The sequence below is a fragment of the Homalodisca vitripennis genome, chromosome 4 (genome assembly GCF_021130785.1).
Source record: "Homalodisca vitripennis isolate AUS2020 chromosome 4, UT_GWSS_2.1, whole genome shotgun sequence".
Lineage (NCBI taxonomy): Eukaryota > Metazoa > Arthropoda > Insecta > Hemiptera > Cicadellidae > Homalodisca > Homalodisca vitripennis.
Window position 1 is genome coordinate 155734388 of NC_060210.1, and position 13019 is coordinate 155747406.

Below are 13019 nucleotides of genomic sequence, written 5' to 3' on the forward strand. Positions count from 1 at the left end.
TGTGGTTGATATAATATATTGATATGATATAATATAACTTCAAATTGTGTATGTTATTTATGGTGGGTTGGTATTATATACACTTGAAATGTTGTTATTAGTAACATTTACTTAGAACTGTAATAATTAATTCTTTTCTTCTTTTAGTACTGACTATAATAATTTTTAATTCATAACATTTGTTAATAATACATTTTGGTAACCTGATGAAAGTTTTATATATGTGTATTACCACTAAATGATTCATATTATTAAAATGCATACCATCAAACAACTTAGTTTTCTTAGTTATTATGCTTACCCAGCCAATGTTATAACTAACATCAAAGTCTTCCAGTTCTCAAGGAATCCAAACATTGATTACACAATAATATATTCTTGAAATATTTCATGCTCCTCGCTATGGAGAGCCATCTTCAATCAATCCGAAACTGAAAAAAAATCTATAAAGTATAATTTTAGGTAAGACTCAACCAATTGTATTGTATTTCATAAGGCAACTTATTTTTGTTCTACTAAGTGTAAAAAAAATGTAGTTATAATGTCACACAGTGATGGTGGAAATCTTGGTCCATACCTTACCACATGAATTTAATGCTTTGTGCCTTTGTAAGCTGTAATATGTTGTGGAGGATACTTTGGTGATCGCCAAAGACCTGACCTACCAAGATTGTTAGGTGTAGCAATGATGTAAATAATAAATCAATAGTTTTTAATAATAAGGTTATGAATGTAATTGGTCAAATTTATGTACATAAAACAAAATCGGGATAGTTACACCATTTATAACTCAAGAATGGCTGTACAAATTATAATGATCTCTGATTTGTTGGATTCATCTTTGCCCTGAGTAGTAGAATAACTATTAAAATATATTAGTATTTCGTCACTATGTAAAGTTTAACAACTCACCTACTTTTATGCAGACTAATGTTGTGCTCTAGAATCTCCTGGACCTTGACAGAAAGTGGTCGGCTCGAGTCCTCTTGACCTCCTCTCTGTCAAACACAGGCTACAATCACGTTAGCACTGCTAGCCTACTATATGGGCTCATCAATTAATAAAACTTATTATTTATTAGTTCAACAAGAATATAAGAAACATGACATATTTGTCACCAGAAAGTGGTCGGTTCTTGTTCTCTTGACCTTCTGGATGTCAAACACAGGCTACAATCACGTTAGCACTGCTAGCCTACTATATGGGCTCATCAATTAATAAAATTTATTATTTATTAGTTCAACAAGAATATAAGAAACATGACATATTTGTCACCAGAAAGTGGTCGGTTCTTGTTCTCTTGACCTTCTGGATGACAAACACAGGCTACAATCACGTTAGCACTGCTAGCCTACTATATGGGCTCATCAATTAATAAAACTTATTATTTATTAGTTCAACAAGAATATAAGAAACATGACATATTTGTCACCAGAAAGTGGTCGGTTCTTGTTCTCTTGACCTTCTGGATGACAAACACAGGCTACAATTACGTTAGCACTGCTAGCCTACTATATGGGCTCATCAATTAATAAAACTTATTATTTATTAGTTCAACAAGAATATAAGAAACATGACATATTTGTCACCAGAAAGTGGTCGGTTCTTGTTCTCTTGACCTTCTGGATGACAAACACAGGCTACAATTACGTTAGCACTGCTAGCCTACTATATGGGCTCATCAATTAATAAAACTTATTATTTATTAGTTCAACAAGAATATAAGAAACATGACATATTTGTCACCAGAAAGTGGTCGGTTCTTGTTCTCTTGACCTTCTGGATGACAAACACAGGCTACAATCACGTTAGCACTGCTAGCCTACTATATGGGCTCATCAATTAATAAAACTTATTATTTATTAGTTCAACAAGAATATAAGAAACATGACATATTTGTCACCAGAAAGTGGTCGGTTCTTGTTCTCTTGACTTCCTCTCTGTCAAACACAGGCTACAATCACGTTAGCACTGCTAGCCTACTATATGGGCTCATCAATTAATAAAACTCATTATTTATTAGTTCAACAAGAATATAAGAAACATGACATATTTGTCACCAGAAAGTGGTCGGTTCTTGTTCTCTTGACCTCCTCTCTGTCAAACACAGGCTACAATCACGTTAGCACTGCTAGCCTACTATATGGGCTCATCAATTAATAAAACTTATTATTTATTAGTTCAACAAGAATATAAGAAACATGACATATTTGTCACCAGAAAGTGGTCGGTTCTTGTTCTCTTGACCTCCTCTCTGTCAAACACAGGCTACAATCACGTTAGCACTGCTAGCCTACTATATGGGCTCATCAATTAATAAAACTTATTATTTATTAGTTCAACAAGAATATAAGAAACATGACATATTTGTCACCAGAAAGTGGTCGGTTCTTGTTCTCTTGACCTCCTCTCTGTCAAACACAGGCTACAATTACGTTAGCACTGCTAGCCTACTATATGGGCTCATCAATTAATAAAACTTATTATTTATTAGTTCAACAAGAATATAAGAAACATGACATATTTGTCACCAGAAAGTGGTCGGTTCTTGTTCTCTTGACCTCCTCTCTGTCAAACACAGGCTACAATCACGTTAGCACTGCTAGCCTACTATATGGGCTCATCAATTAATAAAACTTATTATTTATTAGTTCAACAAGAATATAAGAAACATGACATATTTGTCACCAGAAAGTGGTCGGTTCTTGTTCTCTTGACCTTCTGGATGACAAACACAGGCTACAATCACGTTAGCACTGCTAGCCTACTATATGGGCTCATCAATTAATAAAACTTATTATTTATTAGTTCAACAAGAATATAAGAAACATGACATATTTGTCACCAGAAAGTGGTCGGTTCTTGTTCTCTTGACTTCCTCTCTGTCAAACACAGGCTACAATCACGTTAGCACTGCTAGCCTACTATATGGGCTCATCAATTAATAAAACTTATTATTTATTAGTTCAACAAGAATATAAGAAACATGACATATTTGTCACCAGAAAGTGGTCGGTTCTTGTTCTCTTGACTTCCTCTCTGTCAAACACAGGCTACAATCACGTTAGCACTGCTAGCCTACTATATGGGCTCATCAATTAATAAAACTTATTATTTATTAGTTCAACAAGAATATAAGAAACATGACATATTTGTCACCAGAAAGTGGTCGGTTCTTGTTCTCTTGACCTTCTGGATGACAAACACAGGCTACAATCACGTTAGCACTGCTAGCCTACTATATGGGCTCATCAATTAATAAAACTTATTATTTATTAGTTCAACAAGAATATAAGAAACATGACATATTTGTCACCAGAAAGTGGTCGGTTCTTGTTCTCTTGACCTCCTCTCTGTCAAACACAGGCTACAATCACGTTAGCACTGCTAGCCTACTATATGGGCTCATCAATTAATAAAACTTATTATTTATTAGTTCAACAAGAATATAAGAAACATGACATATTTGTCACCAGAAAGTGGTCGGTTCTTGTTCTCTTGACCTTCTGGATGACAAACACAGGCTACAATCACGTTAGCACTGCTAGCCTACTATATGGGCTCATCAATTAATAAAACTTATTATTTATTAGTTCAACAAGAATATAAGAAACATGACATATTTGTCACCAGAAAGTGGTCGGTTCTTGTTCTCTTGACCTCCTCTCTGTCAAACACAGGCTACAATCACGTTAGCACTGCTAGCCTACTATATGGGCTCATCAATTAATAAAACTTATTATTTATTAGTTCAACAAGAATATAAGAAACATGACATATTTGTCACCAGAAAGTGGTCGGTTCTTGTTCTCTTGACCTTCTGGATGACAAACACAGGCTACAATCACGTTAGCACTGCTAGCCTACTATATGGGCTCATCATCAATTAATAAAACTTATTATTTATTAGTTCAACAAGAATATAAGAAACATGACATATTTGTCACCAGAAAGTGGTCGGTTCTTGTTCTCTTGACCTTCTGGATGACAAACACAGGCTACAATCACGTTAGCACTGCTAGCCTACTATATGGGCTCATCAATTAATAAAACTTATTATTTATTAGTTCAACAAGAATATAAGAAACATGACATATTTGTCACCAGAAAGTGGTCGGTTCTTGTTCTCTTGACCTTCTGGATGACAAACACAGGCTACAATTACGTTAGCACTGCTAGCCTACTATATGGGCTCATCAATTAATAAAACTTATTATTTATTAGTTCAACAAGAATATAAGAAACATGACATATTTGTCACCAGAAAGTGGTCGGTTCTTGTTCTCTTGACTTCCTCTCTGTCAAACACAGGCTACAATCACGTTAGCACTGCTAGCCTACTATATGGGCTCATCAATTAATAAAACTTATTATTTATTAGTTCAACAAGAATATAAGAAACATGACATATTTGTCACCAGAAAGTGGTCGGTTCTTGTTCTCTTGACTTCCTCTCTGTCAAACACAGGCTACAATCACGTTAGCACTGCTAGCCTACTATATGGGCTCATCAATTAATAAAACTTATTATTTATTAGTTCAACAAGAATATAAGAAACATGACATATTTGTCACCAGAAAGTGGTCGGTTCTTGTTCTCTTGACCTTCTGGATGACAAACACAGGCTACAATCACGTTAGCACTGCTAGCCTACTATATGGGCTCATCAATTAATAAAACTTATTATTTATTAGTTCAACAAGAATATAAGAAACATGACATATTTGTCACCAGAAAGTGGTCGGTTCTTGTTCTCTTGACCTTCTGGATGACAAACACAGGCTACAATCACGTTAGCACTGCTAGCCTACTATATGGGCTCATCAATTAATAAAACTTATTATTTATTAGTTCAACAAGAATATAAGAAACATGACATATTTGTCACCAGAAAGTGGTCGGTTCTTGTTCTCTTGACCTTCTGGATGACAAACACAGGCTACAATCACGTTAGCACTGCTAGCCTACTATATGGGCTCATCAATTAATAAAACTTATTATTTATTAGTTCAACAAGAATATAAGAAACATGACATATTTGTCACCAGAAAGTGGTCGGTTCTTGTTCTCTTGACCTTCTGGATGACAAACACAGGCTACAATCACGTTAGCACTGCTAGCCTACTATATGGGCTCATCAATTAATAAAACTTATTATTTATTAGTTCAACAAGAATATAAGAAACATGACATATTTGTCACCAGAAAGTGGTCGGTTCTTGTTCTCTTGACCTCCTCTCTGTCAAACACAGGCTACAATCACGTTAGCACTGCTAGCCTACTATATGGGCTCATCAATTAATAAAACTTATTATTTATTAGTTCAACAAGAATATAAGAAACATGACATATTTGTCACCAGAAAGTGGTCGGTTCTTGTTCTCTTGACCTCCTCTCTGTCAAACACAGGCTACAATCACGTTAGCACTGCTAGCCTACTATATGGGCTCATCAATTAATAAAACTTATTATTTATTAGTTCAACAAGAATATAAGAAACATGACATATTTGTCACCAGAAAGTGGTCGGTTCTTGTTCTCTTGACTTCCTCTCTGTCAAACACAGGCTACAATCACGTTAGCACTGCTAGCCTACTATATGGGCTCATCAATTAATAAAACTTATTATTTATTAGTTCAACAAGAATATAAGAAACATGACATATTTGTCACCAGAAAGTGGTCGGTTCTTGTTCTCTTGACTTCCTCTCTGTCAAACACAGGCTACAATCACGTTAGCACTGCTAGCCTACTATATGGGCTCATCAATTAATAAAACTTATTATTTATTAGTTCAACAAGAATATAAGAAACATGACATATTTGTCACCAGAAAGTGGTCGGTTCTTGTTCTCTTGACTTCCTCTCTGATGACAAACACAGGCTACAATTCACGTTAGCACTGCTAGCCTACTATATGGGCTCATCAATTAATAAAACTTATTATTTATTAGTTCAACAAGAATATAAGAAACATGACATATTTGTCACCAGAAAGTGGTCGGTTCTTGTTCTCTTGACCTTCTGGATGACAAACACAGGCTACAATCACGTTAGCACTGCTAGCCTACTATATGGGCTCATCAATTAATAAAACTTATTATTTATTAGTTCAACAAGAATATAAGAAACATGACATATTTGTCACCAGAAAGTGGTCGGTTCTTGTTCTCTTGACCTTCTGGATGACAAACACAGGCTACAATCACGTTAGCACTGCTAGCCTACTATATGGGCTCATCAATTAATAAAACTTATTATTTATTAGTTCAACAAGAATATAAGAAACATGACATATTTGTCACCAGAAAGTGGTCGGTTCTTGTTCTCTTGACCTTCTGGATGACAAACACAGGCTACAATTACGTTAGCAGTCTAGTGTTCATCAATAAACCTTATAATTCACCAACAATATGTTAATCATAAAAACATATCCATGTACACAGTAAGTATATTTCTACGAAGCTGATACTTGAAATAAATTCATATCGTTAGATAAATATATCTTTCTGATATTCCAGTGGCTCATCAGAATTAAAATCATCTATATTAATAATCATCAAGGTTAAAAATAGTGTCAAGATACCATAAAAATTAATATGGTGGACTCAGGTCAGTGCTCAATAGTTCCTTGGAGAAATTCTTCAACTGAGTAAAAAGGTTGGTCTGTAAGCCATTCTTTCAGTGATGCTTTTAGTGAGTGCCCTCTCTTGTGTTGTGGAGTTCTTGTGGCAAGAATGTAGCCAGGAACAATTTTTTTTTGGAGGGCTGTCAAGACAGATGATATTTTCTCATAATGCACAGAAAGTAAGGCAAGTGCAGTCAACCGCTCATTCCCTATTTTATTCCTTTAAAAATTCTTGACCCATTTCAATGAGATGAGTTGAGAACGATCTTTCAGTAGTGCATGTCAGTAATACTGAATTATTTAAATAATAATAATTTTTTGCTAAAGAAGTAATTGAAAAAATTGGAAATTTGGGAGGGTCCGATCCCTTGGATCCCCTTGCTGGCTACGTCCTTGTCTTGTGGTAGTGTGTTGTGAAATTTCAAACATGGAAACAAGACAAATATGATGAGTCTATCATGAACTCATTAAGGAGACAAAACACTGCAGACACCAGAGAGATTTTGAGGTGATTTTGAATTGAATTTGATTGTTGAGATATTTTATATGATCAGTCTGACACCAAGTCCATGTGAAGTGTGGACGGTCATCATAACTCCTCACAAGTACCGAGTCAGTGTGACCTGGAAACACACAGCTACCTACCCTTCTTTCTAAGAACTGTTTTTAGTGCAGACACAACTAAGAACTACCTGTTATTCTTTTCTCTTACTACTATTTTTAGCTATTTACCCTATAAACTAACTATAGAGTCATCTGTGATCCAAAAACTTTGCTCCTTCTATATTGTTTTCATTGTATTCTTTCTTTTTCATCTTTCTGGGCCAAGATGGAACAGCACACGAAGGGTGTATGGTCAAAGAAGAGCTTTATATGTTAACTCTGGATACCAGGTGACCTCCAGTTTAATTGAGCTCAGTTTAAATAAGTGCTCCTTAGTGGTACCTTTTGATCTCTACTACTAAGGGAAACACTTATAAGTACAACTGACTAAAACCAACAAAACCAAACTAAAAAACTCTACCAGCCTTCAAAATGTAAATGAAAGCCTGCAAAATTTATATGACATAACAAAGGGTAAATTCATCCCTAATGAGTGTACTCGTAATGATTAGGGCCAAACAAAGGAGACAGAGAGGCTTTCTATAAGAAATCAGAGATTGCCTGATTTGTCCAAATCGATACTTCAGAAGAGGATGTGAGTCTAGAGAATCCATTGTTGGAAAAAGAGAGGTCAAATTACTAGCCTTAAAATGAATGCTCAAGAAGCTTACTCCGAAACTCAAAGGATCTCAGTAGAAGAGAGGAAAAGGAGACTCTCTTCAGCTCAATCAGTTACAGAAGGATATGAGAAGTCCAAAGTAGAGAAATTATATAAATAAGAGGAACAAAATGAGTTTATTACACCTTTCCAAACATTTGTTTTGAACAGGTTACTGAAGGGTTTAGGTTGAGCACACTTAATACTAGTTTTCAAAAAAATTCTTCTTAAATGGAAATAATTTAGAATACAATACTGTCAGCAATCGCGAGACATGAGAGAAACTAGTTTCTTCGAGCTTCAACAGGAGACAAAGTTTTTCATTTTCTGCTTTGTATTCTTGATGGAAGCCACCAGGTTTTAATATAAAAGACATTTTTTATTCTTCCACAATTTAATTTATTATAAACACATGATGCCTTATCTGGCGAAAGCATTTTTAAAATAAATTAAAATTGTGGAAGAATAATAATGTGTTAATTACGTTTGTAAAAAAATCAAGAGATTGTTAACTAGCACAGAGAAAGACAGGATTGCATGGAAGGAGGCGAATTTATAGATTATGTCCGAGGGAGAAATTTCTTTCATAAGAATCGAGAATACCTTGCTTCCGAATAGTATGAAAATATTTAGGATGATGTTAAGGCATAGGCCAAAAGACGTGTTAGTGGCTCAGTGGAAAATACTTAATACTATCTGATATAGGTATTAGCAGAAGACTGAGAACATTTCAGACGGTTAACATTTTAACTTCATTTTAGGGTTAAAAAGAAGTTAGAGAGGCGCTTACATCCTTTTAGAACTGAGCACAAGGTCTTATACTTATCACTCAATGAAAATACTTCTTGCTGCAGATGTTATGATGACAGTCTGTAATGCTGAGTTCAAAATTGTTCCTGCTCCTGGTTTTATAATAGTGAACATCCCACTTTAAACAGACAGTTGAATACAACCAACAACTGTTTAAAAGACAGTAAGTGTAAATTGGTAAATTCTACATTAACTGAAGCCAGAGTTGAGCACTCTAGCCTTTTACTACAGATGAAATTGGAATGGTGTCTGAATTCTTTTAATAGCGCGAGACAAAAATCACAACATTTTCAATATGGCGACCATGCACTACTTTCTCGAACGGAAATTAATGAATGAATTTGATTTTATTACCTTTGTACTTTTTTTGGATCGAGCTGTGCTTGGAGTGTAGCTGAAATCTGGCAGACATGTTCTTTTGTCTCCTTTTGGTGGGTCGCTCGATCTGTCTGTTTCTGAAATTCCATTATACTGTTTGAGCAACTTAATTTTTTATAAGGTGAATAAATATGTTTAAGAAAACAATTTTGTAAAATGTGAACACCAAAAAATAAGGGCCACATTCAAGTTGTAAATAATAAAATATAAGTAATGCAACTTACACCATTAGTATTGAGGGACAATTGAATCACAAATATTTGTAATTACTTGATTAAAGTGTGATATACCATAAAATTTGTTATTAATCACTCATAACATGTGTTATTATATACAACGCATGGTACTGTAATTTAATGATATTTTATAAAAATCTAATGGCATCTGTTTGTGTGTGCTATTTAACCACGAAAAACTATTCGACCGATTGTACTTAAATTTTACTTGAACATTTTTATTGTTCCTGGTTAACATATAGGTTTATTCTTATTTAAAAAATAACTCCAGAAATAGTTTTAATAGAAAGAATTTCATTTCCAAACATTTAAGTAGAATTTATTTATTGTTTCATTTTTTGCTATTTAATTTTTGTGACACATTAATTCACTTTAATCTGGTCAAGTGGCTTTTGTACACCACCAAATAAAGTCACCAGGCCATGCTCTTAAGTACAGGATGCTCATTAATCAAGCCTTACACATTAGATACTAGTAATAAAGACTATATACACAGACAGCATTGACAAAAAATGTCAAAACTAAACTGATGAGTGAGTGTGTGATCCACTGATATGAGTGAGGACTTTGAAAACGTAGAAATTTGAAACCTACAAAGCCACATTCAACCACAATGTCATCACATCTACAGCCATGTGCAATACTTGATACTGTCACTGTCATAGAGGGTAGGTAAATAGGACCTTACACTTCAGTCAAGTTAATGCGTAACTTACCCAGTGTCTGTGCTAAAAATTCAAGTAATGTTTGATTTGATTAAAGTTCAGTTTCAAAGTTACACAATCCCACTTTATTTAACTTTTTTGCTCAATGAAAGTACAGTAATTTATACAAATCTTGGTAAAGTTTCTTGTTTTGCCACACCTTGAAGCTTATGCCTAGACAGCCACCTAGTTTGCCTTATGGGTACTTCTGCTTTTATGGTTAAGAGAAAGTTGAACAAAAAAGATTAACAAAAATTTTAGTGTAGTATTTAAAAAAAATGTTATTCCCTCAAGTCACATTTCAAGTAAATATTCATGTTCTATTAATCAGCAGTGGTTTGATTTTAAAATGGTCCAAATATCTACTTTAAAAGAAAATTCCTTCTTAAACTTTTTTGTTTTCAGAGAATCTATCTTCAAAGTGCTGCCTGTGACCATACATTTTAAAATATTAACTCAAAAACTGAATGCACCATGTTAAAGAGCAAACACCTTGTTGTGTCTTCAGCATAACTTTCCACTGATTGCTCTGAGCCAGTGGGGGTGGTAGAGCTTGCTGTTTCTTGCCCCGGTCACTGGGCCCATCCTCCCCGAGTCCAGAGTCAGATTGGCTTGTAGCCTGGCCCCTGGTTGTGTTAGAGAAACTCAGCCTCATCTCCACGTCAGGTGGGGGCTGGCTTGGGTGTCCACTGCTGCCCGCCAATGTTACAGTCCAACATGCTGTAACATGTCAAAACTGTACTAGGAACACTTGTCACCTGGCCCCTGGTTGTGTTAGAGAAACTCAGCCTCATCTCCACGTCAGGTGGGGGCTGGCTTGGGTGTCCACTGCTGCCCGCCAATGTTACAGTCCAACATGCTGTAACATGTCAGAACTGTACTAGGAACACTTGTCACCTGGCTCATGGTAGTGTTAGAGAAAATCGGCCTAGCAATTGTATCAAAGTAAACAATACTACATGCCTTGTCTGATTATAAATATAAAAATAGGTACAGTTTTACAATGAGACGTTTGGTTTAAGTACAGTTCCACTAAGATTTACAAAATTTACAGACATTTAGATTTTAGACGATATTTTTGGTGTAACTTTGTGAAATATAGCAAAGTTTCATTGTACCTCTTTATTGTAGATTATGAAATTTCAAAGATTGCCACCAGTAAAACCTATAGTTTGACCACAATCAGACTTCAAAGAAAACCTTTCACTTAATTGAACTTAAATCTTGGGGCCAATTGTAAGACATGACCTAAATTCTTAATAGTTAGTTATTCGTAATAGTTCTCATTGTGCTATAACTACTGATTTTTGCTTTTTTATTTTTCAATGTTCAAATCAATTAAGTTTGCGTTGGAGAGGTTGGACTAGTACAAGTACCTAGGTATAATTATTGACAAAACTTAGATGTTCAGTCGTATGGAATCATAGCGTGGGGAGGGGTGTTCAAAATCATCATTGGTCCATTAAATGTTATTCAGAAATCAATATTCAAGGCAGCTCTAAATAAACCCAAACGTTTTTCATCAAATCAGTTGTTTATAGAATCAGATATTCTCACGATTCATCAGTTATAAATCAGGAATGTGATGGTCTACACCTATAGGCACAGGGAGGTGGTACTCGGTCGGACCACTTCTCACAGCTACTCTACCAGGGCCGCTGTATGGGGTGGCGTGCACGTCCATGTCATCGAGATGACTGCATACTACATGGCAAATTCATTGAACAGGCACTTGCCTCCATTGATAAGGGACCTGCGGGCCCAACCAACCGGTTTGTTCAAATGACTCATTACTACCTGGCTGTGGATAGTCGGCTCTGATAGCGCTGAGTCTCTCCTCACTCCCACTTATCATTACTAACTATATTTTACTATAACTACTTTTAATTGCTTTGCTGTCGTGTCAGCATATATAACATGTTCAACTGCTTGCTTAGATATTAATTTTTGTTGTTGTAACTACTATTTCATTTTGTAAGACTTTATGTGTGAGCTGAATTGTGCTTACTGTATGGATATATTTTTAAAAAGTCTGTTCCATTATCATTATTTTAAATAAGAGCTCGCTGTCACGCACCGGCCTCGGCCCATGTGGCAGTATTTTCAGTATACTATGCTTGGAATTGTAATTATTGTATATTTAAAAATTAAGAGTAATTTGATTTGATTTGGATTTGGAAATTAGAAAAATAAGTTGACTTTGCCTATTCAATGTAAAATTGTCAATGGCAATAAAACTATTGATTCTTGATTCTTGACAGGGCCTTAAGGCCCTAATTTTGCTATTTTGTACACAATGTCCAAATAAAATCATTTGCCATTACTTATCACTTCAAATTCAGCCTTGAATAGTTTGCTTTCATTCTACTATACAGGGTGTAAAAAAAGTCCTGCACAGACTTGATAATTTCCGAATGATTACAGGTAAAGCAATAAATCTTGGTACATCATTACTGCACCTATAAATGTACTTTTTGAAGTAACTACCATATTTTTGCCATGTCAGGGGGGTGGTCCGCAAGGAGTCAGAAGAAAATCTTAAATGAGAGCATAGGCTGAGTAGTACATCAAATTAAATGTCTTTATTAATAGAGTACAATGCCACAAATCCGACCTCAAAATATTTACTCTTTAAAAAATTATGCTAGTTTAAAGTTTGAAACATTTACAATGTAGGTCCTGTTCTAGATGGTTTAATGTTTTTGACTTAGCTTAAGTTGTGAAAGTTAAACTGAGTAAATGAATACTGGACTTAAGAAATAGTTTTTAAGGTAGTTAGTGACTCTTCACATCCAATGGAGGATGGTCTTTAAGGAGTTCAGCAAAAAATTTAATGTAAGCGTAGCTCAAGATGTACTTTGTTTTAAACTGTAATGTAAAGATGTACATCAAGTGAAGTCCAAAGCCCAACCAAAAAATAAGAATTTTCTATTATAATAACTGATACCAGGTTTCTTTATGTAGCATTCATCTCTGCTAAACATCCCCTTTATAATGATGT

General features: G+C 34.8%; 1 protein-coding gene across 8 annotated transcripts in view; it reads right to left on the bottom strand.

Annotated features, from left to right (window-relative positions):
* LOC124360360 overlaps nt 1-13019 on the bottom strand; it is a 62771-nt gene that overhangs the window by 3039 nt on the left and 46713 nt on the right. Inside the window, exons 5-9 of one of the 8 annotated variants that reach the window (XR_006922241.1) lie at nt 10777-10877; nt 10511-10637; nt 9055-9155; nt 913-998; nt 302-431 (exon numbers count right to left, since the gene is read on the bottom strand). Coding sequence is in view for 7 of the 8 variants with exons in the window: in XM_046813919.1 (XP_046669875.1) it covers nt 5325-5411; nt 9055-9155; nt 10511-10637; nt 10777-10877 (416 nt within the window). In the remaining variant the exon portion in view is untranslated. Of the gene's footprint in view, nt 1-301; nt 432-912; nt 1013-4127; nt 5412-9054; nt 9156-10510; nt 10638-10776; nt 10878-13019 lie in introns of those variants that run through there. The other 7 variants (XM_046813923.1, XM_046813917.1, XM_046813918.1 and 4 more) reach the window with 7 other exon arrangements.